At 46.3% G+C, this 26,330-nt stretch overlaps 1 protein-coding gene across 5 annotated transcripts in view; it reads right to left on the bottom strand.

Moving 5' to 3' along the window:
• Window positions 1–1,456: 1,456 nt before the first annotated feature.
• FGFRL1 (fibroblast growth factor receptor like 1) overlaps window positions 1,457–26,330 on the bottom strand; it is a 250,844-nt gene continuing 225,970 nt past the window's right edge. For all 5 annotated transcript variants that reach the window (XM_014607686.3, XM_014607689.3, XM_014607690.3 and 2 more), the window contains exons 4-7: window positions 24,125–24,205; window positions 15,634–15,918; window positions 11,373–11,726; window positions 1,457–7,759 (exon numbers count right to left, since the gene is read on the bottom strand). In XM_014607686.3, coding sequence (XP_014463172.2) covers window positions 7,350–7,759; window positions 11,373–11,726; window positions 15,634–15,918; window positions 24,125–24,205 — 1,130 coding nt within the window. In that variant the 3' untranslated portion in view covers window positions 1,457–7,349. The remainder of the gene's footprint in view (window positions 7,760–11,372; window positions 11,727–15,633; window positions 15,919–24,124; window positions 24,206–26,330) is intronic.

The raw sequence follows: 26,330 nt of genomic DNA, 5'->3' as shown, positions 1-26,330 counted from the left end.
GCAATAAGTTGCAGATCTTTGATTTCTCATTTATTGAGCACTTTGCCTGACCTCTGCCCCCTAATGCACCCCTCCTACAGATTCTTTCTATTATTCCAAACTTTTGAATAGCTTCCACACCACAGCGACCCACTGACCAGGGAAACATTTCCCTGAGTGTGCAATTCTGTACATAATGACGTAGGTGGATGGTCTGGGCCTGGCTAAGATTCAGTCTTGGGTTAGTGCCCGATTTACTAAACCTAAAGTTTGATTTCTTACAAGCCAGCTTCTCAGCAATGGGCAGCACTCATTTCTAGCCCTTAATGGAGTAGAGGTATCTGAGCCTAAATTCCTAAGATGAAAACATGGAACCACTGAAATTAACTGGAATTTTTCCACTGATATCAACAGAATCAAGATTTCATCTTTGGTGCTTTAAGCTACGGGAAAGTTAGTTAGTGGGCCCTTTGTACTGAGATCTAAACAGCTCCCCTTTGGTTGTATACAACTGGCCTCCTGGACTGCATCCACACCAGCGTGGAAGTTTGTTTCCTCGGGGACTTGGCCAGAGGGAATGCCCATGCCACGCACCCCCTGGCACGTGGCAGGTTACCCGAGTTGGGGTAGGAGAAGTGGGGGCCAGCAACTGTGCTGGCCCCAGTGGTCTTACCTGTAGTCCTGGGGGCCTCAGGGAGCTGCAGCCACACTGCTCCTGCAGCGGGGAGCCTGGCCGACAGCTGGAGCGTGGCCCTGGCAGGCCAGGCTCCAGTTTTGGGTGGTGCGAACTGCCACCACATGCCCTGCCCTGCTTTTTTAAGGCATGGGTTTTTTGACCCTGGGGTGTCCTGGGGTCAACTCCTCCCCCCCCCACAAACGCTGAAAGTTAGCAGCATGGGGAACACCTGCATGTGTGATGTGTGGCAACGCAGATGGGTCTGCAGCACCACATACCGCATATCCATGCTCATCTGGACGCAGCAATTGGTAAGTGTGGCACTTGGCTTTATGTGAAGCATTAAAAAATAGCTCCAAGTCATTTTTAAAGTCTCTCTGAAACATGCCTAAAGCCATTTTTCATTTAAATACAGGGCATACACAAAACACATCATAGTGCGGTGTGGTATAAAGCTTATATTCCTCCTTGTTTTGGGATATTTTATACCACAACATACTAATGTATATTCCCTACATATACTTTCATATACCCACAAACATATATATATATATATACACACACTGGTATGTTTTTCAACATACATACTAATTTTATACAATACTCTCTTCTTGCAATAGAAATGTACACTTTACTCACAATTTCAACAAATTCAGGCTATTATTCCCCCCTCACAGTTATTTTACACACATAAACATGCTCGCTCACACACACACGCACACACACACACACACACACACGCAGACTCACCCCATGCTGCCTCTTTCTCCTGCTATTTTTAATTATCATATTTTCCCACTCTTTGTAAATAATATCACACTTTTTATTTGCAAATGTCTGATAAAGCTTTAACTTTAAAAGGGCTGACTGTACAAAGATTGTCCATACAATTTTAAAGATATCACACAAAAAATGACATATAAGGCCATGTTTAATCTGCAACAGAAGCAAAATAAACAAGGATATAAGTCTATTTGTTTATAAGTCTAACTTTTCCCTTTGATTCTTAAGGTGTGCGGAGTTGAAAGGGGACTGTTGTGTCGGCCCAGACTGGTGCATATGTCAAGCTTCTGTGTTCGAAGCAGAGACAAGGGTAGGCTGCTTTAAGCAAAGTCACTATTCATTTTAAATATCCTGCATTTGTTAAAAGGCTTGTTGAAATTCTGTTGCTGAAGAAATCTGGGTAACTGAGAGCAGAATTTCTCTCTGCTTAATTAGACACAAGAACACTTTGTTTTTCCTATATAAGGCACAACGCTCCAGCCCTACAAAGAAATGGCCTGTCACAAGGGGTGGAAGAGAGGGACCCCAATCAAGATGTCAAGGAGGCACTGGGCCTCATGGAGGCAAAATGCTTTCCCAATGGTGGAAATCCCCAAGCAGAGGGAGACAGCATGAGGTCTGCGACATGTAAAACCCACAGTATTCAGAGCTGAAGTTGGGTTTAGGAAGTCTTGTGTCGTCTTTCTGCACAGCGCTGAAGTTCACAAAAAGAGTGTAGCCACTGCCTTGTCTTTAGAAAGGAAGGGCTGCCTGGCACACGTTCACTTCCTCAGCTGGTGTGAGGAAGGGCTATCATCATAGAGTCCGATTTCCCCCTCCCAGTTAAGCCAGCTAATGCTGCTAGTGCCAACAGTGTCCCACCACACTGGACCTCAGATAATCATAGTTTTGGCCAAGATTTGCAAAACGGACTATGGCTTGGGCTGTCACAATTTGAAGGTGTTCAGCTTGAACTATTTTCAAGTCAGCTGATGTTCAGAGGACGGGTATTCAGAATTTCCTGAAAACCAGAATCTTGACGGACATCTCAAGTTAGGCACCCCAAATCACCAGCAACTCCTGAATATCTTAATTTAGAGTCACAATTGGGTTTCACTCTTGCAGTGGCAGTGGTGAATCACTTGGGGCTACCCTTAATTTACTTCCAAGATTCCCACACCTCACAAGCACCACATAAGACTAATATTTTAAACATGGGAGCATTAAAGAACACTTGGTACACAGCTTTTTCCAAGATGGAAGTGGTCCTCCCTCCATTGGGACCACCGGGCAATATTTCAAAGTGTGTCGTTCCACGAGATAACACCATGACATTCCAGGAGAGAAGTGGAGCACTGTGATGCAGATGGTAAAAGCAATTTATCACTACAGGGCAGAGTTGCTGCTGCCATCTTGGAAAGTGTCATGTGGGAGGCTCTAGCAGGTCACTCAAAGTAGACACACGTAGGAGAGAATCTTTTAAGGCAACAGCAGAACACTATTATAACATGTATGGTACAGTACATGTCCTCTGCCTACAGCACCTAGACACAAAGTGTCTGTGAAAGACAGTCAGCCTCATCTCTGAATTAGGACTTGTGTCATGCCCTTAACATTGCCTAAATGCACAGCAGGTCTGTCCTTGTCATGGGCTACGCACAGATAGTCAAAAAGCCTGAGGCTGGATCAATTCGATCTTCGCAGGTCAGTCTAAGCTGCATAGATTGAACTGATAAGCAAGTGAACAGACATTCACTTTTGATTCCAGAAATGCAGCTACATGCCTGCAGTGGCCCAGGCCAGAAGCCGGGGGTGGGGGTGGAGCATGCCTCCCTGCTTGGCTGGAGCAGACAGCTTGGGCCAAGGCTAGACCACCCACCCGGGGGGGGGGGGGTGCATAGGAGGTGCAAAGTATCCTGGGATGCTGGGGAACTGTGAGTTGAGTTAGATCTGGAGGGGATCTGGGACAGAAGTTTAATACACCAATTTAACCTAAACCTAAGTCTCATACTACAGCCACCCAGGTTTATCTTAAACCAGTTCTGGCCATTTTAAAAGTGGTTTATGTGCCTGAATTTCTTCTTGTGTTAAAAATCTGAACCACTTTTCAATCACTTATACCAGTTTATATGCAATTTCTGTCCCTAGCTATGGTGGTAAAAATACCAAGCTTCTCATAGGATGCAGACAAAAGTGCAGCTCCCTGCTGTAACTGAGAAGACTTTGCAGGAAGTGTCCTGACTTGCAGCAATCACTGGAGCAAACACAAGTTCACTGTTGGTTCCAGAGGGGAAAGAATCTAGCTACTGCCTGGGAGCCTGCAGCCAGTTTCCCTTAGCAATGGCCTCTCCTCTCTGTGAGGCTGTAAAGTTTTAGAATGGGAAGGGGGAAAAGGAGAAGAGGGAGCTTGTCCTAGGGGTTCCCAAGTCAGTGCTGGAGGGTGAGATGGGAGTATCGGAGCCCCTCCACCTTGGTGGGCCTCCAATACACCTGCTCAAGCCTCCAGAAGGGGTTGAAAAACCTCCAGACTGAACTCCCTTTGTTCCTTTCCCTCCCCCATTCTGAAAACAGCTTAAGGCTGGCAGACATCACAGACAGAAGTTACAGAAGATGCTCTGTTTTGAAATATCTTCATCTGACCGCTCATGCAATGGGGGTTCACATTTACACCCAACTGGCCATTTTTGAAGCTGCTGCAGCTGTGTACTTGTGCTTGGTTATGGTTACAAACTGCTTTCTGTGGCCAGATCAGCTGAAAATTGTTACTTTTTGTCTATGCCCATAGGCATGTATGAGAGGCAGACACAATAATAGCTATAGCTCTTCCAGCCTCTCAAGGAAATGCCTGCTTCTTAAAACATAGGTTATGTACGAAGAAACTGCATACAGGCTTTCAAAATATGACTGCCTCATCTGGTAGCTCTTGTATAAAACAGTAAGCATAGCTAAATGATGCTGCTGAATGCTTGGGCATGATTGCCAGACATCAGTAGGACCTATGCAATGGCATCATATATCTCAATTTAGCTCTTAAGAACATTAGCTCTATGGCCGTCTATTAGCCCTGCCTTTCTGGGCTCTCCTCCAGAGGAGCAAGTATTTGACTTGCTAGACCGTGCAGGTCTCTAACATCAAAATATCTGCAGTAAATGCAGAATATGGGACATTATAATCTGCACTCCACCCATAGTGTGCCCATTACAATCAACAGGAAGGCAGTGCAGGGAACAAATGCAAAATACAGCTCCCTTAGTGCGTCATCATTATGGTGCTTGGGGCTCAAATTCATGATAGTGCAGAGGGCCACAAAAGACTTTGCACTGGGCAATCGGCAGTCTGTAGATACAGCAAGCATTTAAGCACATGCTTAACTAAGCAACTGAGTAGTCCCATTGATTTGAATGGGACCACTCATAGGTCTGACTGAAAGGCTGCTAAAACCTAAGAGAAAAACTTGCATTAGCCTCAGTGGAGATTTTGGATTAGGAACTACATTCACAAAATTAAGTGGGTGTTTATGTGCTTTGCTTGATCAGAGCCAGAGTGTTTGGCTCTGAGGCTGGGCAAATCATCAGCTCTTACAGATAATGACAATTACAGAAATCAAAATACAAACTGCTTTGACCCCTGCCCCCCTTAAAACACTTCTGAAAAATTTGCTTTGGGTCAAAAGAAATGTTTTGTTGCGATTTTAAGGGGGGCGTGGGGGGTTAATATTATTATTTTTAAATATAATTGAAAAAAAAGAATTGAAGCAGAAAGTTATTTATGGGGGGGAAAACTGAAATATTTTTAACTTTTTCAATGTGCTGTTTTCCATATGAGCGGCTGGCAAAACCAAGACACATTTTCAAAAGATTGTTGTGTTGCTGAATTTACATTGTTCAGTGGGAAGAGGTTTTAGGGGGGAAAAAATTATGCAGCTCTGCCCTACTTTGTAGGATCAAGCTGTAAACCCTTAATATGGAATATGTGATGCACAGAACCGTGTGTCGACTATTCTTGCTGTAGTGAACAGAATCTCTACTGAACATTTTATGTTTATTAGCTGCTTTTATGAATAACAGAATTTGGCTGGAACATTTTCTCCCCAAACATTGAGAGACAGAAGCTCAGTGTATGAACGTACGTCTCTAGTGATGTTTCACATTTCTTTTCAAAGCTAGAATTAGAGTGGAGTCTATTACAATTAGAATTAAGTCTATCACAGGTCTGTGGTTAAACAAATTAATCAAGCCACTTTTTAAAGTAAATTGTGAAACAAATGTTCTTACAGGCCCAGGTGATTGCTACTGGGAGAGGGAAGACAAGGTGGGCAGAGAGAATGATCTGTTCCCAGCAAGCCTTTCTGGCCTGGGTTTAAATGGCAGAAGAGTTTTGAATGGAAGTAGTGGCACCCACCATGCCAGAGATGCTGCTAGAAAATTACACGTGGCTATTGCAAAAATGCATATAAATATATGACGTCCAAATGGATTAAATAAAGTACTGTTGTATGCTACACTGTTTATATTTGGAGCATGTCACCTATAAGAACCTGGAAAAAACCAATTATCTTTATTTGGATCAAAAATATGTATAGAAATGCCTGTTTTGAGGAAAATATCATACATTTTTTTCTTGTTTAACAAAATAAATTAAATATACATGACTTCTGTTTAAACTCTATATAGAATTACAAAAGTTTTATATTTGCGCTTGAATGTATTTCTAGTCCATATAGACATTTAGTATGGTCCTTTGATTTATTTTTTCCTTTCTGGTTTGTTGTTGCTGTTATATAAATGGTACTGAAGTTAGGTTGTTTGGATGAACTGCAAAACATTATCTGGGGGGGGAAAACACACACAATCCTAGGTGCATATTTAGCAAATGCATTCTTTCCCAAAACAGTTTTTATTTTCTTACTTTTTTTCTCTCTTTTTCTTTGTTACTTATCCATGTATTTTGCATTGACGTAATTAATCTGGTAGCTTGTCACTGTAAGCCACAAGCATCAGACTGAAAATCACAGCTATCGGCATCGGAGAAGGGCAGCATGGTTGGCTTTCTTGACCTTCAACAGTTCAATTATTATTATTAATTATTATTATTATTTCTTAAATATAAATATAAAGATGTTCTGTACAATGTCTTTCCTTCTTTGTTTTCCTGGCAGTGGCAGTAAAGTTTAGCACTGGGACGAGGTGAGCAGGTTAAAAGACTGTGAGAAATACCCCGGAGGGGAAAACACAATACCTTTGATTTGCAGAAATGGCTAGCTCAGTTATCACTGATTGTTGGGCAAAATGACTGTGGCTGAAAAGCATTTGGCGTTTCACATCTTAAATATCAATGTATTCTCCAAAGACTCTTGCTCTATTTTGTTCTTTCAGAAGAAGCCACTTGATTGTGTGTCCTGGTGCTTTGGCACTCGACCTCAGGTATTTTCTAGCTTCAGTCATGCTAAGGTAAAAAGGCTCTTCTGTACGTTCCCAAGAGTAAAAAGTCTGATAAGCCTAGCACCAAAAAACAGGTGGTATGTGGCAGAGGCAGGAAGACTGATGTCAAGCTGGAATAGGGTTGCGGTCTCCTTTTCTTCTTCTCCCTTTTGGCATTGCAACAGAGGAGGGGATGTTTCATGTCACAGTTTCCTGCCTTATCTGTTGCCATCTTGACTTAAAAATACAAGAAGGTTCTGTTGTTTTTAATGGCTGCTTCTGTGCTGAGATTGGGAATTCCTTCATTATTCCTCATTTACATCCTAATTGTAATAGGTATCTCTTTTGCTCTCTATTTTTTTTTTAATATAGATATTTATATATATTTATATTTATATATATATCTTTTCTGCTTTGCTTTTTTTGCTGGCAGTTTAAGCTGACTTGAAGCAGTCTCTTTTGAGGTACCGTGAGAAAAAAAGCACAAGGTAGCTACTGAACAGGATGGCCCTTTAACACTGGTAATGAATGTGCTGATGCTGATGAACTTTACCTTCCACGTGTGAGTGAGTGTGAGTGTGGATGTCCGTGTAAATCTTTGGGTACATTTTGGATGCCATGGCTGGGGCCAATGCAGGTCCTTGAGACAGCAAATGCTGCTGCTGAGCTACATATTCCTCATAGTTTATGGAGGAGATGCAGTCTTTATCGGGAACCTGGGGGACACAGATCCTGTCTCTGGGCTGGGGTCTGTGCACTGGGGCTGCGGCTGGGGGAGAGCATGGCTTCTTCTTGGTTTGACACAGCCACAGGAGGATTGTCCCGAAGATGAAGACTGCTCCAGCAGGTATCCCAATGATTACTGGCCATGGGAGGCTGCTGGCAGAAGAAGGAGCAACGGGTGCGCTGGGTGGCTTAGGATCTGGACATCAGATTTGCACAGTGGAGAATGAGAGAAAGAGATGGAAAGGGTTAATTAAAACCAGGCAAGGAGGATTCAAAACAGATGTCAAACTCAGGCTGGCTTTCGTATAAGCTGTCTGACAACCCAGCCATACCAAGTGCATGGGGAACACAAAGCTGACAGATAATGTTTAGTGGCTGTTTATCTTTTGAAAGTCACTGAGAGAACAAACAAATCATTTTCTTTTGTTTAAGCCCTGGAGAAGGAGGGGGTGATCAGGGGTTATTTTGTTATGCTTTATTTTCCAAATTCCAGTGGCCACACTCGAGCCAGCCCAACAGATGGTTTCCTAGTGCTGGCGCTCAGAGATGGAGCTGGCTTCACTGCCCAGATCGGAAGATGAAACGTGGGATGTGTCACTAATACCTTCCTCATTGTCAGCAGCTCAGCAATCTGAACGGTGTAATCTGGTAACGCAGACCAGCAGCATGTCCCCTGTTTGCCTCTGCCAGACGTGTGTTCATTAAGCATTTTTTATAGTCTTAAGCATCCCTAACTAATGGCAATTCATTTTCTTGGACCTCATAGTCACTCAGTAATGCTCACCCTGGCAACCAGGACCAACAGCGGAAATGTGGTACTTTGTGGATGTGGTTTCTAGTGTCTTACCTTTGTGGGAAGGAAGCTTGGGGAACAGGAAAAAGACTGATTAACTAACAACCCCTCCCACAGCACCTCTTGGTGCTCTGCTGAAGCAAATGACACCTAGGACCATGTGTGGCATTAAATGTCCTGCCAGAATTGCATGCAGAAAAGTTGACATTCAGGATAGGCCATGATCATGGCTGGGTTGGCTTAGGCCTGGATTCTGCTATTGCTGGGACATAAGTCTTCGCAGCCAGGACTCGCATTGGGATCATTGCCAGAGAACTGGGTGAATCTTATAGTTCATCTTACAACTGTAAGGCTTGAGGTATGATGCCTTAAGAGAGGGGAATTCATTATTGGCCCCTGGTTGGCGAGCAGGGGGAAGAATGGCTCCAGGCTCCCCGAGGACTGCACTGGGCAGGGGGGCCTTGTGTCAGACTGTCGGTGACCCACGGTAAATGACTGGAGGGGGCAAACCACATTCTCATTTTTGTCACATGACGGTTTGGCAAGTTTGTGTAACGTATCATTGAGTTTGGAAGCCAAGGTGAATAAAACCCTCTCATTCATACTTAAGGATGAATGGGTCAGAGGACTATGTCTAGTGTGCTGGAGTGAGGGGTCTTCTTGAAGTTGCAAAAGAGCCCTGGGTGAGGCAAGGGGAAGGAAGAGGAGAAAGATGCTCCGTCCAGGAGCGCCTCCTGTTGTGGGAAGGAGTCAGTTGAGGTCGTGTATGTCACCGATTCCTTTGGTCAGTGGTCAAACACTGCAGAGACTGCTAAAAGACAGCAAATCAGAGCAGTGATGACCAGTGGGAGGAGATCAGTAGTGATGACAGGGAGTGGCAGCCGAGCAGAGAAATGATCATGTGGGAGCAGCTGTAAAAAAACACCAAGAGCAGAAACCAGGACAAAGCCGGACCTTAGGACCTTCTATCCCCACTTCACCTGGGATTGCCTGTTCCAAACCTGGACTTGGCTGAGTTTAGGCACATCTGTGTATGGGGTGCAGTAAGTTTGGCTAGTTTGAAATGTTTCATTTTATGAAGTATAGAAAATCATTAGAAAAGCACAGTTTCAACATTCAAGCTACTTAATTTGATGAAATGTATTCCAATTCTTCCTTTCCTCTTGTCTCATCTCCTCTCCATCACCTTGTCCCCAAAATTATCTTTCGATTTAATAGAGAAATGTCAACAATGAAAGGTGTTTTTTTTCAGTAAGTTAGAAGAACCTGAAAACTGTGTTGCTTCCTCAGCTATAACTAGCATTTCTAGCATGTTGCTACAATATTTAGCACTTAAGTTGCTAAAGACATGACAGGTTCCTGGTCTACTGGAAGTTAATGGGAGCTTTGCCATTGACTTTAGCTCATGAAAATCAGTAATGTTCCACTCTGCTAGAAAAAGGGTTGGAAGGTAAAATGAACCCAACTTTCCCAAAACAAGACTCTTAGTAATATTTACAATGTTGGAAAGTTTCCATTGACTTTAATAGTATCAAAGCCTTACAGCTGGGAAACTCCATTGCCTTCAGGTTGTGTTCTTGGTGATTGCACACTGGGATTGCACAGCTGGGACTATGGGGCTCCATCACTGGTATTTAGTAAGTAAGTCTGCTGATGGGGCACAAGAGAGAACAGAAATCTACTCACTCTTACTTAGTGGCAGGGCTTAAGGGAGAAAGCAGCAGTGAGGAGTTATTCCTGACACTTAACAGGGAAGATCTGACTGGATTCACATGGGGCAAAGAGGAATCAGGAGGTGCTCTCAGTTTAAATTCACTATGCATGGCAGAACCACACTGTAGGAGGGGAAAGGGGAAAGAAAGAGGTGAGGCTGCAGGGCCCAGCTGTGGAGGAAAGGGCAGAGCTTGTGGGACAGAAGGAAGCAGCTGTGAGCTTAACAACTTCCTTGGGATCAAGATAGACATTAAGAAGCCAATTACATTGTCTTCTGCACCTATTCTCTGCCTGTCACTGTGATCTGCATGTAGCTGCCCTTCTCCTCTTGTTTTATCGGATTTTCCCATTGTTTCCTTTTATCAGCAAAGTAAAACAAATGGGAGAAAGGGGGAAGGACGCAGAGATGCAAGAAGTGATGTTCAGTTCCTCTAACTCCTGTGTTCCTTCTGTAGGATGAAGCACAGCCTGGCAGTACAACATATCTTCCCAGCCCTTCTGTAGCATAAAAACTAAGGAATATGGTTACTGAATCCAGCCAGACCCGCTCACTAATTAGTAGCCTACATGGAGACTCTGCTAGGGGAAGAGGTTGACTGGGAAAAAAACCTCATAATCAACCCCAGACATAGCAGCAGCTTCTGTCTTCCTGTCTAATGCTCAACACTTGCTGACCTGGTGTGAATCAGCATAGGACCACTGAAGTCACTGGAGCTTAAGCATGAAGGGAGCTAGGCTGATATACATCAGCTCAGGATCTCGGCCAGTGGGTGCATCGACACATGAAATGAAGGCGATGCGATAAACTCCAAAGCAGTTTGTACCAGAGTGCACTGCTCCCGGGCTCAGCATCTACACGTGCATCCGAGACAGCAGCGCTGAGCCAAGACAGAGCAGCCCTAGGCTGGGGCTCAGGGGGTTACCCCCAGGCTCTGGGTGGTGGCATCAAGTGGTGGAGGGGCAGATCGGTGCACAAGAGTGCCAAAACTGCAGAGCCATGTGGCTAGGCAGCAGGCAGGAGTCTGGCCCCTTGCTGCCTGGGCACAATTTATGCCCGCGGTCACCACCTATGCATGTGTTGAGTCGCACTTAATTACTCCACTGTAAGACAGTACAGCAGAGTTAATTAGTTTACTGTGCCCTAATACTAGCACATGTGTAAACTGTGATGCTTCAGTGTGGATCTGATTAGTGTACTCCACACTAAAGTGTGCATGCAGATGCCCCCAGTGAGTGCAACAGTGCCACAGTACAGTACACAGCCCAAGGGCAGGACAAAAAGTCCCTGCCACCCCCTGCTCACCTGGTAACACCGTGAGGAAAGCACTGCGAAAGCTGTATCCCATCGTGTTTGCCCCCAGGCAGATGTACATGCCAGCATCCTCTTCCTTGGCTCGTGTTATCATCAGTTTGTTTAAGTAGGAGCCATCGGGACGGGACCAGACCTCCCCAGTGGGCAGCACGACGAACTTCTGCCCCCCAACATCGATGGTGGAATTGTACTTGTTCTCAGTGCCATACTCTACCCTCTTCAGCCACTGGATGACAGGCTTGACGTCGCTGCGGACCTTGCACTGGAACGAGGTGGTCCCACCATAATCTACTGTGGTGTTCACGGGATGCGTTCCCGTGAGGATGGGCTTGGACCTCGTCCTCTCTGAAAATACAGATCAGATGTGGCTTAGATAAAGATTGCATTTATGGCTGCTTGTAATCTTTCACATACAGCATCTGAAAATCCTTCAGCAGTACACAATCAGGGCCCTTGAATTCTTGTCTAAGGGGTCGTTCCTATCTTGGGGGTGATTCTATGATCTCAGCTAGCTTTCGAACCAGACACACTGGTGTTCATCAACATTAACTGAAGTAGCATGGTCCAACCCCAAAACTAAGCAGACCCCTCCTGCTGGCTGTCGAGAGCAGTACAGGCTCGATACATAGAGCTGCATTTCTAGATGCCTATGCTAGAGAACTATGCTAGGCAAAGTTATTTGGGTAAATGTGATATCTTTTATTAGACCAACTGAATAGTTGAAAAAAATGTTCTTTGCAAGCTTTTGGGCACAGGCACCCTTCTTCAGACATAGGGAGTGCATTGCCAGTGGGCAGTAGTAGGGGGCACAGGACGCTCCGACACTTACCAAATAAGCTACTAAGCCCCCTCTTGCACCACATGTGCACAGTTCTGCCGCAACTGCAGTACTCCAGGGCAAGGCCTAACCATTGACACTAGCCCTCAGGTTATCCCGGAGTAGATGGAGAGAAGTGAAGAAGAGGCAGGGCTGTGCTGCTGAATGGGCATAGAGGTGAAAGCATGATGTATGAGGTCCAGGAGTGGCTGCAGTCACGACTATCCTTCCTACAAGTAACAGAGGGAACGTGTCTCCTGAATCCCTATGCTAGGCTTTCACAGTGCACTCTGGCCCCTGGGGCACATGCTACGTTGCAGTTATACTTTTGTTCTGGAACAGGGGCAATAAATGCCCTGGGAAAGACTGAGAAGGGCAAACAGCAGTGACACTTCCTCTGGCCAAGGAATCATGTAACATGTCAAGTTGACTATTATGCCACAAGCATGTTTGGTGTGGACCATGGGGGTGGCCAGAGCAGCACCTGGTCAGCTCTATTTGGGAGGCAGGTACAGGTAATCTTACAGGCAATGATGGAGCCCTGCATGTTCTCTGCCGGAGCTTCAGGCTTTTGCGCACTTTATCCAGGGGGCTTTGCTGTGGGGCCACAGCTGGCTCAGAAGAGTTGCAGCTAGGGTTCTCTATTGCAGCATGGCCTAGTCTCTCCACAGGTCTTCCAGACTGACCAAAGGAGAGGAGACGAGCAGTTCCTTACTCCACCTCCCACACTAACTGGTGGACGCTGGTGAGTGAGGGCTGTGTCCCCTTCCTGTGTGCGGACCTGCTAGTTCAGTGTGTGCTTCTTGCAATGTCCCACCAGGGTTGGCCGAATGCCTTTGGGAACCTGGCACTGAGAGGGGGGCGGGGGGACTGGTCATGACTGACAGAAGTTTAAATGTGGGAAGGATGGCTTAAGCCACCCCGTCTACCTCTATCTACTAATACTTTCTCTGGACTAACTGTAAAACCTGGAGCAGCCTGTTGGCTGAGGAGAGCTCCAGAGGCCTCTTGCCTCCCTAGCCAGGCAACATGGGAGCCAGAGGCCCCTTGCCTAGGACAGTCTTCCCTTCCCTCTAAACATCCTGCCCTTGAGCCCTACAGGATTCCCCTGCTCATTAGGAAATCAAGACATCACAAGACAAAATTAGACACATTAATATCCTAAATGACCCTAGTTCTAAATGGCCACACTGGCCTACTATTATTATGCTATTAATATTTATGGTGTTCAACACCCTGTAAATTTAAAGACTATCCTCTATTTTCAATGACAGAATCTATTCTTGTGCTGGCATCAAAAAGTCCATATTTACAATCAGTTTTTAGACAGTCATGTCTGACATGCCACAGTTTTCCCTCTCCTGGGCAGAGGGAAATGCCTGTTCACATAGTCATACTTAATAGAGGGCATGACTACAAGACACTACTGCGCAGTGGTTACTGAGCATTTATTTAATACTTGTATAACCGAATACTAAATCAATGCATAGTAACCAATTCATAAACAGCAGTGGTGAATGACTTTTAAGTCTACTGTGCAGTAGCCTAATAATACTGTGCAGTAGTGTATTAGCACTGTTTGTGCTGTGATGCGCTACTGCTGTATTATTCGGCTACTGAGCAGTTAGCATCTCTTGCATATGCGCCCGCTGGCTTTCTAACAGCAACCACTGTTGGACTGGACGTGAAAAGAGCCAGTTCCCAGCAGTGCTGCACAAGCTCTGACACAGAAAGAAGGAACAACGCTTCATTCTCCTCTGGGTCACAGTAGGATGCAATAGGTGCTATCAACAATATCCTTGAGATGTATCAGAGAACATGAGCAACAGCTGTACCATGGGCACAGCTGGAGAGGACTCAGCCCAGACCAGAGTATAGGCTCAGAAAAAAAAATAGTCGAGGAAATTGAATAAAACCTGACATGCGCTGCAGCATGTTGTTAAAATAGGAAAAAGTCTGTGAAAACCATTTAATACTCTTATCTACTCGGTTCTGGTTCCTGCTTCAGTTACCGCTTTCTCTCCTTGCCAGAAAAGGCTAATGAAAACAAAGGTTACATCCATCTTCAGGTTGATAAAAACCAAGATAAACAGGGGCCACTCTCCAACAAAGAAGAGGGGCTTTTCCCCGCCCATGCTGTCTGGTTTTGATGAAGTGAAAATGCCACATCTGACATTAGGATGGGGCTTGATTCATTTCCCTGTCTCTGCTCCTGGTTTTAGTGTAAACACATGTTTTTACTGTCTCCACACAGCTGCATCTTTATCAATACCAGATGTCCAGCAGGTTTGTGCATTTGGAGCACAACAAACTCCCTGCATGTGCTTTTAATTCCTGTTACGATGGAGAAAGGGAGTTACCAGAGTACAGATCTTTACCTCGAAGCAGGCACTTTCACACCGGGATATATTTTCTCATATGCACATGCTTAAACACATGCATGGACAGATAAACAACACTTTCCATCTGTCACTTTGTAGACTTCCATACCCCATTCCCAAGCAATCCAAGATATTTGATCTTTCCCCCTGCCTATCTTCTCCTTTTTCTTGAACTTACAGTTTCATCATTATTTCCATGGTAACATCTTATGATGTCATAAACAAAACATGATTTTGGAATAGGAGCTCTTCCTCGCCTAGACTGGGTTGCTTTTTCACTATAATTATGTCAGATAATAATGTGGAAGACAGGAGATTAATGCCACAAAATCAGAAAGGTTAGATAAGAGCAAGATAATCACCTGCTGTTTCAAAAGCCAGATTTTCAAAGATGTTCACATTACTGAAGATGCAGCAGAAACTTACTGGGTTTTTGGTTATCCCCCTCTGTGTCAGTCTGCATCTTCTAGCATTTAAATACTTTTAGAAATCTGGTTGTCAGTGCTTTGTCTGGGTAATGACTCCAGTGACAGGGCTTCTATAAATTCTCTTGGATGACTGCTCTGTAGGAAGAGGCATCTTCTGCCTGACATCCAGCCTAAGTTTTCCATTGATTAATGCCATTCACTTTAACCCTGTGGCAGCTGTATACACTTAAACTACTTCTCTAACTCTCCTCAGACATATGAAAGGTCTTACCTGACTCCAACAAAGTCATTAGTGGATCTAGAAGCAGATTTCTCTGGCCCTTGAAGTGACTGTCAGCTGTCTGGGCTTTTCTCTGAAGGCATATCACATTGTGATCTCTGATCATAGGGACAGCACTGATTCCCGTGTATCTCCCGCCCACTCTGGGAGCCTTTCTCCCCAGACACAGTAACCTGTAGTTATCCAGGATATGATTATGTCCTGCCCATGCTATCATTGATTGTGAAGAATGGCTTCTCTGTCTTCAGTGATGCATGCAACACCTCCCCATCTAGTTTTCTCTGTGCATTTAGTTACTGGCACTGCACACCGATTTTGGTGCTATGTCCCAGAGGGCAGTACTTACGGATTACTTCAACTTTGTACGTTGCATTAATTTCCCCAACTCTGTTGAACACTCGGCACGTGTATTTTCCACTGTCCTCTGGCTTCAAGTTCTTCAAATTTAGTGTCCATTTCTTTTTCTTGTTCTCCCCAATCTCCTGTGGGGTGAGGGGCTTATTGTCCTTCAGCCAGGTAATGTCAGGTCGAGGGTTCCCGCTGGCAACACATTTCAGGCGGACGGAGCTCCCAACAGGACGTGCAATCACTCTCCGCCTCATCTTGGCAGGTTGTGTGAACCTGGGCCGGGCTGCAAAAGACATTAAACACCGACTATAATAGGCAAGGTCCATGATGGATAATACAGTCAGGGGGTGATTCTGCTGCCAGCTGGTTCTGTCCTCTTCATTTCAGAGGCATCTAGCTCCAAATACGCCAGGAGTACCCATGTATCACTAGTGCATACACTGGCAAAGACAGCTTCCTTTAGTAAAGTAGGTCCTATGTAGGTTCATAAATTTTGAAGCTGAGATAACTTATAATATTAATTGTATAAGCATTGCTTGAATCAACTGCCGTAAGTACTGGGCCAAACACCCACCTAACTGATATAGGTCAATGTCTCGGTGCCATAACTGAAGGTTAATGTCTCGGTGCCATAAATGAAGACAGAATTTAGACACAGACAGCGTCTATATATGTGCTCTGGGGTGGAGGGGGGGGCGCTTTAATTATTGCAACTCTGTGAGCTGCTCTAATTAAACTGCCTGCAGCGTTACGTGTATTCAGCATCCCATGCGTAAAATGGTGGTGGGAGCGTTTTCAATAAAGTTAATTCAATAAGCTTCAGTTAAAGTGCCCCTGTCACTGTTCTGAAACACGGGGATGCTGAATACACGACACGGAGGCTGCTGGAGCATGCTAATTAGCATGGGCCAACAGACTCAATTAATCAAGTCTGCTCCGACGCATGCTAATTAGCACGTCAGAGCAGAGCTTCATCATGTGTATAGGTTCCCACAGTTTACATTAGAGTTACTATCATGTTTTGGGTATTGGTGCTTTATATTCCCTGGTTTTAGCTGTAATCAGAAGCAGACAAGTGAAAGTCTCCCAAGGCTGGCTGTTCTCATGATTTCTCTGTGAAAAGCTAAACACCTCAAGCGTGTACCAGCTTTAATGAGAGAAGAGAGGGCTCAGCATCTCTCCAAACATAGCCAACCATACCATACAGTCAGGGAAACTGGGAAACTAACCTAGTTCTCAACAGATCACTATACCAATTCTGCCAAGTCCATAGGTTTGGACCATCTGACTGGACATTCAGGCTTTTCCACGCTGATCTGAACCATTCACCCAGCATTGCTTTCTGAAGTATACACAGCAAAAAAAAAAACAAAAAAAAAACACTTGTAAGAACAAAACAAGGCACAGACTTTTGTGATTAGTAAGAACTACAACCCAACGTAACCCAAGTAGCAGATGAGCTGATGCAGTACTCTTCAAGCTACCAGTACACTTGACAAAGAATTGTGGGTTATGTTCCAGCCTGACCTTACTAGAGATGGAGAACCACAAATATTTTCACTACTGCACCCAAAAGAACAAATTCTCAAGTTCACATGGAACCAAATCCTCAATTCATAAATAATGGGATACAATCTTCTAAAGACCCACAGGAAATTAACCATTAAACTCCCATAAATTTTCAGTTATTGTTTAATGACTTTCTCTGTCCCTCTTCAAGGGAAAAGAGGTGACATAATCTTATTCAAGTGGCTTTATTACTTTTGCTGTGTATCCTTCCTGTATAACCATTAGAAGGTCTAACCGATCAATATGATGAAAAATACAATAGTCCTAAGAATGTAGAAATGTCTTCACATGCTGGATTCAAGGCCAGAATCATAACTCACAGCAGCGTGGAGTAATTTAGAAGAGAGCATAAATTCCCACAAGCACTCAAACTGTGCTCTACAATAACCAGGGACAATGCTAACCCCAGTTCCTCCAATTACTATTAATTTATTCTCTTTGGCCTAAGTCCTACCTAGATTCCTTCTATTCCAAAAATATTCCTGAAAAAATCACCTTCCTCTCACTACCCTTGGACCATGGTTCCCTCTTCACGTTCTAACTTCTTTCCCGCACCTGTTGGCTCTATGCAGCATCATCCCTATTTCCTCCTTGCTTCCTAACTCCCACCATTTTTCTGCTTAGGCCCAGAGCCAAGCGCCTCTGTGCTTTCTTGTGTGCTACCTTCTTCACTGGCAATATCCTCTCTGATCCTTTCTTCCTTTAAATTCCAAGTCCTTTCCTTCCACTGTCTTTCCAGTGACCCACCCTTCCCCACCAGCCTAATAAAATCTCAGTTAGGAGCTCTTCCTCCCAGCCCCAGCAGCAGCAAACAAACTGCATGTCTCAAGATAATCAGCAGAGATCCTGGTTTTCTCTTTTGAAAAATCCCAAATTCTCTGATTTAAAAACCCAAAATCCACATTTTTCCACATTTAAAATGAAATATCACTATATCAGTTGAACACAATGTTTTATTGATATATTTAAAGCAATTCGGAAGCCCACCAGTGCCTCGGTCATTATAATAAAATAAATTCTAAACACCTATACATTTTGGCATTTGATTTTGGATTTTTAATCATGAAAAATTAGAGCTCCCTCTGCCCCTTTCACTCATCAGGATGCAGGTCCAGCTGCAGCTTCCCCCCCTCCCCCTGCTGCTTTGTGGCACTCAGCAGCCCTGATACGCCAGTGCCCTGCTCCTGTCCGTGTCCAAGCCACCCCCCCCCCCCCCCCGCCGTGCTGGTGCCCCTCACTCCCAGCCCACAGCCACCCCAGCCCTGTTGGTGCCCCTCACTTCTGACCTACTGCCCCCTGCTCCCAGTCCCACAGCGTGTGAGGAAAGGGGTGGGTGTGTGGGGAAGAGGGGGTGTGTGCACAGGCAATGGGGAGCTGGGAGGTCACAGGCCTCCCCAGATTTCTGTGCCCACAGCAGGATGCAGGGCTGCAGCTGGACCAGCTCAAGGCAAAAGCCGCCTCCAAGGCCCAGCGGGCAGGATCCGGCACAGGAGGAAGCACCGCGCTGCTATGGCCACCAAGGTGAAGCACCTTGAACTGATAAGAAAGTGAACTCAAGTTTGCGTTTCAAAAGTGAAAGGGAGCCAGAGCCCTGCAGTGGCCCATACCAGGCACCGGGAGGCACTAGACCTCACCTCCCAGCCAGTGGGGGAGTTGGGTGATTTCCCCAGCCAAGCCCCCTCCTTAGCCTCCAGTCTGCTGAGGAGGGACCCCCCACCAGACCTCCAGCTGGGGTCTCCCTAGCGCTGGGGGAGGGGGAGGAGGGAAGCCCCCAGTGAGGTGTTTCTCCCTCTCTCCCTGTGCCCAGAGCCGGTCCCCCTAGCCATGCCCCCTCCTCAGTCTCAGTGAACACTCCCCTCCACCTGGACCCCCAGCTGGGGTCTCCCTGATGTTGGGGAAGGGGGGAGGGGGGAACCCCTAATGGGGTGGTTCTTCTCCCCCCCGCCCCCCCAACCCAGAGCCAGGAGCTGGGCTGGTCACCTGGCCATGCCCCCTCCTTGGCCAGCAGGCCAGCTGAGGAGGGAGTGGGGGGGAATGGCCCCCTATCCAGCTCTGGTCCCCAACCCTGTGCCAGGAATCGGGGTGAGGGAGCCCTCAGTAAGGGCCATTCCCCCCTCCCCCCTCAGCTGACCTGCCAGTCAAGCAGGGGGCATGACCGGCTGATCGACCCAGCTCCCAGCTGGGGGCTTTACTCCCGCGCCTGAGCCGGGAGCTGCCTGGATCACCTAGCCATGACCCCTGCTTGGCTGACAGACCAGCTGAGGAGGGCGTGTGCGTGTGTGGTGGGGGGAAATGGCCCCCACTGAGGGCTTTCCACCCGCTGTGATGGGCACAGCCCAGTCAGGGGTCCAAAGCTGGGCTGGGGTGGGGGCTGCATTTGCCTCCCAACTCCCTCTGAAGCCGCCCTGCCAGCAAAGCAGGGAGCATGGCCAGATGGTTGGCCCAGCTCCCAGCTGCAGAGAAGCCCACAGTGGGGGCTTTACTCTCCCGCCTGAGCCAGGAGCCAGCCCGATCACCCGGCCATGCCCCTGCTCACCTTGCAGACTGGCTAAGGAGGGAGTGTGGGGGGAAACAGCTCCCCCTCACACTGGCTTTGGACCCTCAGCCAGGCTGTGCCCATCACAGGGGGTAGGAAGCCCGTAATGCGGTTTGTTTCTCCCCCTACTCCCTTCTCAGCTGGCCCAGTGGCCAGGAAGGGGGTGCAGCCAGGTAATCACCCTGGCTCCCAGCTCAGGTGGGACTGCGGGCTTCCCTGCAGCTAAGCCAATCAGCCAGTGATATTTGCTGCCCAGCTGGCAGGCCAGCTGAGAAAGGAATGGGAAGGAAAACCAGCAGTCTCCTCCTCCTCCCTCTCCCACCCCCACTCCACACCCCTGCTGCTGTCCCAGAAGCCACCAAATGAGCACGGCCCCTAGCACCGCTGCTTCACTCAAGCTGGCTCAGGGGGTCAGAGCATTGGCTGCCCTGTGCCTCCTGGGCAGAGCTGCAGCCCGTGGCCTTGTCCCTGCACAGGGGCTGGGCCCTGCTGCCCCTGCCAGCTGAGGTGGGTGGCAGGGAGGAAAAGTGCCCACCCCGTGCCCAGAGGAGGGGGGAGCTGGCAATGTGGGCATTAGTCTCCTACCCCAACTAGGAGCTGGGTTGATTCCCCAGATGAGAAGGAGGTGAGGTGGGGAAATCCACCCTGCTCATGGCTGCTGGGGATGGAAAAGTCCCTGCTGGCAACTGGGGGCAGAGCCAGCCCTGCTCTGTTGGAGCACAGCACACAGCCCAGGGCCGCAGAACATGCTGGGATGCTGGGGGACTTTGATTTAACTTAAACCATGAAGGGATCTGGGACAGAAGTTCCATAAACCCAAATCAGTTAAGTCTCGTACTATATTGAACCAGGTTTATTTTAAAGCAGTTTCGGCCATTTTTAAACTGGTTTATGTGCACTGAACTTTTATTCTGTTACAGGTTTAAACCAGTTTCTGATTAATCTAACCAGTTTATGAGTAACTTCTGTCCCCAGCCATTGGGTCGATCATTGCTATCAAGTCCTTGCCTGCACTGGTGTAGAGCAGCACTAACATCACCAGGGGAATGGTGGGAGTCTCTCTCTCAGAGCTCCCCAGGTGAATTGGGTGAGTCTCACTATTTGTCACAGGATGGTGCATCATGCTGATGTAGTGGTGGGGAGCCACATCCACAAGATGCCCAGAGGACATTAGCTGAGAGCAGTCCTTATGCTCAGAAAAGACCAAAGACTGGTTTCTGGCTCTTGTCAGCACTCAGGGATGGAAGAGGCTGGTATGCTACTCCCTGTGAGCAAGACTGTCAGTCCACAAGCCTCTCCTCATACATTTGGGAGAAAGAAGCCAGTCCCCTCAGAGGTCTAGGTAAGTCCCCCACACAGTGGCCTTAGACTGAGCCACATCCTCTTGATAGGAAACATCCAATAGTGCATCTTCAGGGTCCTTGTGTGAACAGCCACCTGCCTCCATTGCCACCCCACGCCCCTTGGCTGTCCTTTTGGGTCTCAGCCATGTCATGTTATTTCAAACTCTTGTGCAGAAATGCTTTGCTCTCCATGCACTGCCTTTCATGTGTAATCTAATGAAGTGGGCAGCTCCGGCACGAATGTACTAGCAGTGACAGCTGAGCCAGCAAGTGTGACATACTAGCCCATGCCATAGGTTTTGGTGTGTAAATTGCTGGGTATTCCCTTGATCATCTTCTGAAACAGGAGGCTTCCTTTCCAGTGCAAACAATCGCGCTCCCGGAGAGATAATTAACCCCTACGGCACCGTACACCGTGAGCACTCGAGCGCATGAGGTTTAAGCACCAGCCCTGGGACCCACATGTTAATGGAGCCGCAGGGTGCTGCCTTTATGGACGTGGAATGCCTGTCTGTGGGGCAAGGAAGAGGTTAACAGCCAGCCGTGAAATGCGTCTAAATTGTTATCTTCTAATAAGGCAATAAATTAGTCAGAGCGCATGCAGGGCAGGCCCATGTAAGGTTACATATCCACAGGATGGGATTCCAGCACCAGGGTCAACATATCACAGAGCAGGTCAAGAAGAGGCATATCTACTAATAATTTATTGTATTGACTGATGAGTTAATAATCCCGTGTCACTGCTCATACCTGCTCTCTGGTTCCAGGCAAATATTTCCATTATTTTTTCCCCTCGCTGGGCAGGTACAATATTGTGAAACACAAACGGCATCTTTCCTCACTACACCAGTTAACAGCAGCTCTGCTTTTAACTCTCATTCTGGGCTCTGAGAATCTTTGTTTGAAATCTTATGTTCACCTGCTTTACAATCCCTCTCCCAGACACTGCAGGTAAAGCAATACTTTGCAGGCTGCTTTTTTTTTTCTTCTGAAGGTTAAGTGATTACTGTGGCCTCCAAAGCTGCTCCGTCCTGTGTGCAGTATACTGAAACCAGATCCCATTTACACAGGCCTGAAATGTTTCCTTGACAAAAGCCTGAATTGGATAAGTTCAGAGAGGCCAGTTAACAAAAGGAGAAAGAAGGAGAGATACAGAGAGGGAAGAAACAGAGAGACAAGAGTGAGAGAGCAGGAGAGAGAGGCATAAAGGGCCATGAGTTTGCATTTACTAAATATCCGTCCCCAAATCAGGACAAGACTTTTGCTTGCTGAACTGCCCAAGCTCCCCATTACAAAGCACCTCTGTGTTATTTATACCTTGCACAACAGTCCAGCTACACCACTCAGAGTGTGCTTTGTACACACGGACTGCACGTTGGTACAGTTTTAAATGCTGCCATCAGAAAGGCCGAGGGAAAGCATGAGTTGAGACAACAGGACAGCGTGTGCAGGTTTCTTGCTGAAATTTTGTTTACTGGAAGACTTCATCAGCCTAATTAAAATGAAATAATTCACAATGGGATGTCGCACAGAGAGTCTTAGTTGAACAGATTCTTTTCCCTGAGGAATATCTCACAAGCGAATGGATTAGTCCCAAGTGTCATGCCGTGAAATGGAGAGAGTTAATGCTACATATGCAGATGCCTAATTTATTAAGATCAGCCAAAACTACCTCCAGGGGGCACACCAGCCATGGAATGCTATTTTTCTTCTTGTATTCCTTAGAGAAATAAGGCAAGAATAGAGATTTGCACTGGTTTCCTTTCCTAATGTGAGGAATGACCCAGTTATTCCTCCTGTCTCTGTCTCCCCTTGTCAAACTTGTCTCGTCTCAAAATGACACCTCCACTTCATAGAACATGACCCTTCAGGAAAAAACAAGCACAATCTCTTTGACCGCTCCAAACTCTGTCTTCTCAGTGTAATACTGCCCTTTTCTGCCTAGGACCTGAACTGTAAGACAATATTGTCATTGACTCTCTACTGCCAGCTCCTGGAGGAGACTCTTCTTAGCTCAACTGGTATAGGCTTGCCCCTTTGAAGCAAATGCTTTCCATCCTTACTATGCCATGAAGATACTACCTAGCCACGCTGCATGGCATGATGACACCCATGACGCTGGTAGATGGTCGCCCACGTGTCACACATCATCAACAAACAAAATATGAAAAAGGGATGGAATGAAACTGTGCTGCAAAAGCAGTGTTGAGCTATTGACACCTCTGAAGTGCTGGTTCACATCTCACCCGTGTCTGTGGTGGCCACCAGCTGTTTTGCTTATTTTCTTTTAGAGGAGAGCTTAATCCAAACCTTCACTTATACATCTTGCAGCAATTCTGCTCTGGTTTGAATTATAATAGCTGCTGTAGCTCTAGAATAGCATCAACCCAAGCCCTAAGTTCTAACACCCCTCAGCATTGAGAAGTTCTTGAATTTGCCTTAAAAATAGTGAAAAATGGGATTTTCAGAAATGCTTAGCATTGGTTCAACTCTGCCCTTCATGAAATCAAAGTTCCCACTCGAATTCAGGGGGAGCAAATACACGCTGGCCCAGGGTGCCTTTTTGAAACCCCAGAGTAAACTCAATACAATTGTCATGGAGAACCCCTCTGAGGTCAGCAAAGGGCTGCATGTGTAAGGGAAAACTGCAGCCCAGGGAATGAATTCAGGACAAAATTGTCTTGAGAGAGAGCCAAAGATCCATTGTGGGTCACAAGCCACATTTCATGGGGCACAGCAACACTGTGCATTCACAGATTCACACACCAATTCACAGATGTTTAGGGCTGGAAGGGACCTCGTGAGATCATCGGGTCCAGCCCCCCTGCTCTGGGCAGGAAAGACTGCTGGGGTCACATAACCATTCAGTGGAGAGTATTTGATATTTGACCATTGCTAATGACAAATCAGTCTTTGCACAGAATTTTTTACCTGGCCTTTTCCATCCATTCAGTGCACTTCTTTGGTTCTGACTATGCTGGCTAGCACTGATGGGGATATGGAGGAAATATAAAGGAAAAAAAAAACCCTCTCTTCCTTACCCCACTGCTTTCCAGAATGGTCTTCATATTCTCCATTGGAGCCTTCAGGTACCTGGCTGTCCTTTCCTGAGCTGGCATCATCTGCAGAAAAATGAAAGGGAAGGATGTTAAAAATGTCCCCTACACAGGACTGTTTGAACCAGAGGATGGAAGGGAATTGTACTGGCTTTGGGAGGCACCACACTGCTGAAATGCACTTAATGTGCATTTTGCATTCAATATCCTGGCTCCAGCAGCCGAGCAGTTTAATGAACAATTTTGTTTGCTGCTTTATGAGCTTTTCGGCAGGCTACTAACATGATGGGAGATTAATCAATGTTTCCATTAATAGCTGACAAAAGCCCCTTTGTTTATGTTTACAGGTTGCTGTTCCCTTGGAAGAGCTGATCCATTCTACCCTCCATGCAAATAATGGTATAAATCAAAATTACAGCTAATTAAACCCAGGAGGTGGGAGAGACTTATGTGATCAGTCATACAGAACGCAAGGAGTGGAATTCTGGCAACAATTTTACCTTGCAGCTTCCAGAAAGGGCCAGGAAAGCAAACAGGCTTATTGGGGTCAAACAAACCCTCAAAGATGTTGAAAGAAAAGCTTTGGGCAAGAAGGCAATGTTGAGTACAGATGCTATTTAAAAATATAAATTAAGAACACAGGAACGTGCTGGGCTAAACCAATGATCCATCTAGTCCCATTCTCCTACCATCATAATTATAGTCTATTATCCCACTGCCTAGAAGCTGTGATTGTGCTCCACTGTACAAAGCAAGAGCAGCCCCTGCCCTTCACTGCTGACAATCTAACTAGACAAAAAAGACAAAAGGTTGGAGAAAAACAAGTATTATTATCCCCTTTTTAAAGACAGGGAAATTGAGGTTCAGAGGAGTGCCCACGGTCACATAATTTATCAGTGCCAGAACCAGGATTAGAACCATTGCCGCGTGACATGGCATCTCACCAGTTGGACCGGAGTTCGGCCCATGAGTTGCTCAGGTCAAAATGAGTTAATGCACGTGGCCAAAGTGAGGGATCCTTACTTCAGCACCTACATACACTGTTTGATTTGAAGTAGGACATTACATGGGTCAAGGCTGCACAGTTGGGCTAGGGACAGAAGTTACACATAAACCAGTTTAAGTAATCAGAAACTGGTTTAAACCTGTAACAGAATACAAGTTCAGTGCACATAAACCAGTTTCAAAGTTGATGAAACTGGTTTAAGATAAACCTGGTTGAATACAGTATCAGACTTCTTTGATTTGGGTCAAACTGGTTTATGAAACTTCTGTCCCAGACCTCTTCTTGGTTCAAGTTAAATCAGAGTCCCCCAGCATGCCCTGCAGCCCTGGGCTGTGCTGTCTGTTCCAGAGAGCAGGGATGGCCCCACCCCTCTGCTCCCTAGCTGGAGCAGTGAGGGCTGGCTCACTGCCCTTCTCCCCCAGGCAAGCCCCTGCTAGGGTCTGGGGCCAGGGAGGGAGGTTCAACTTCCCTTCCTCCGAGTACAGAGCTGCCCTACCCTGCTTACTCAGTGCTGGCTGCAACTGTGGACTACAAATCCCAGAGGCACCTTGAAGCAGAAGAGGTAGCGGTGAGCAACACTGCAGAGTCCTGCTGCTGTGAGTCTGGACTGCAAATCTCAAGAGACCTTGGGGGCAGCAAGAAGAGGAAGTGAACTCACAGCCCATGCTGTCTACATGTCAGAAAACCATGCTCTAGCACCCGCCTGCTTCTGGCTTGAGCCACTGCAGGCATGTGGCTGCATTTCCTGAATCAAAAGTGACTGTCTGTTCATGTGCTTATTGGTTCAATCTTTGCAGCTTAGACTAACCTGCAAAGACTGAATCAATTCAGCCTGAGGCTTTTTGACTGTCTGCACTTAGCCTTGGAGACTGGCCCTTAGTCACCTTGCACCAAGCCCACCAATATAAGCAAAAACTTACATAGAGCTCAAAAAACCCCACAGGACCTTACGTTCAGAGAAGGGGAGAGACTAAATACCAGATGGAAACAGCCTAAAGCCTGCAGGAAAAGAATCTGGAGACTAAAAGAGGGGCTTAATCTTGGATATAATCTCAGCTGCAGAATGGGAGAAAAAAATTTAGTGTTCATACCTACATACCTAGAAATCCTTAGAAATAATAGATCTGGTCTTTGAGCTCTCTCACAAACACGGTAGTACTCATACAGTCTAGTGGAGCTTTTATT

Source organism: Alligator mississippiensis, chromosome 2, assembly GCF_030867095.1.
Source record: "Alligator mississippiensis isolate rAllMis1 chromosome 2, rAllMis1, whole genome shotgun sequence".
NCBI lineage: Eukaryota > Metazoa > Chordata > Crocodylia > Alligatoridae > Alligator > Alligator mississippiensis.
This window is presented reverse-complemented; position numbering and strand designations above follow the sequence as displayed.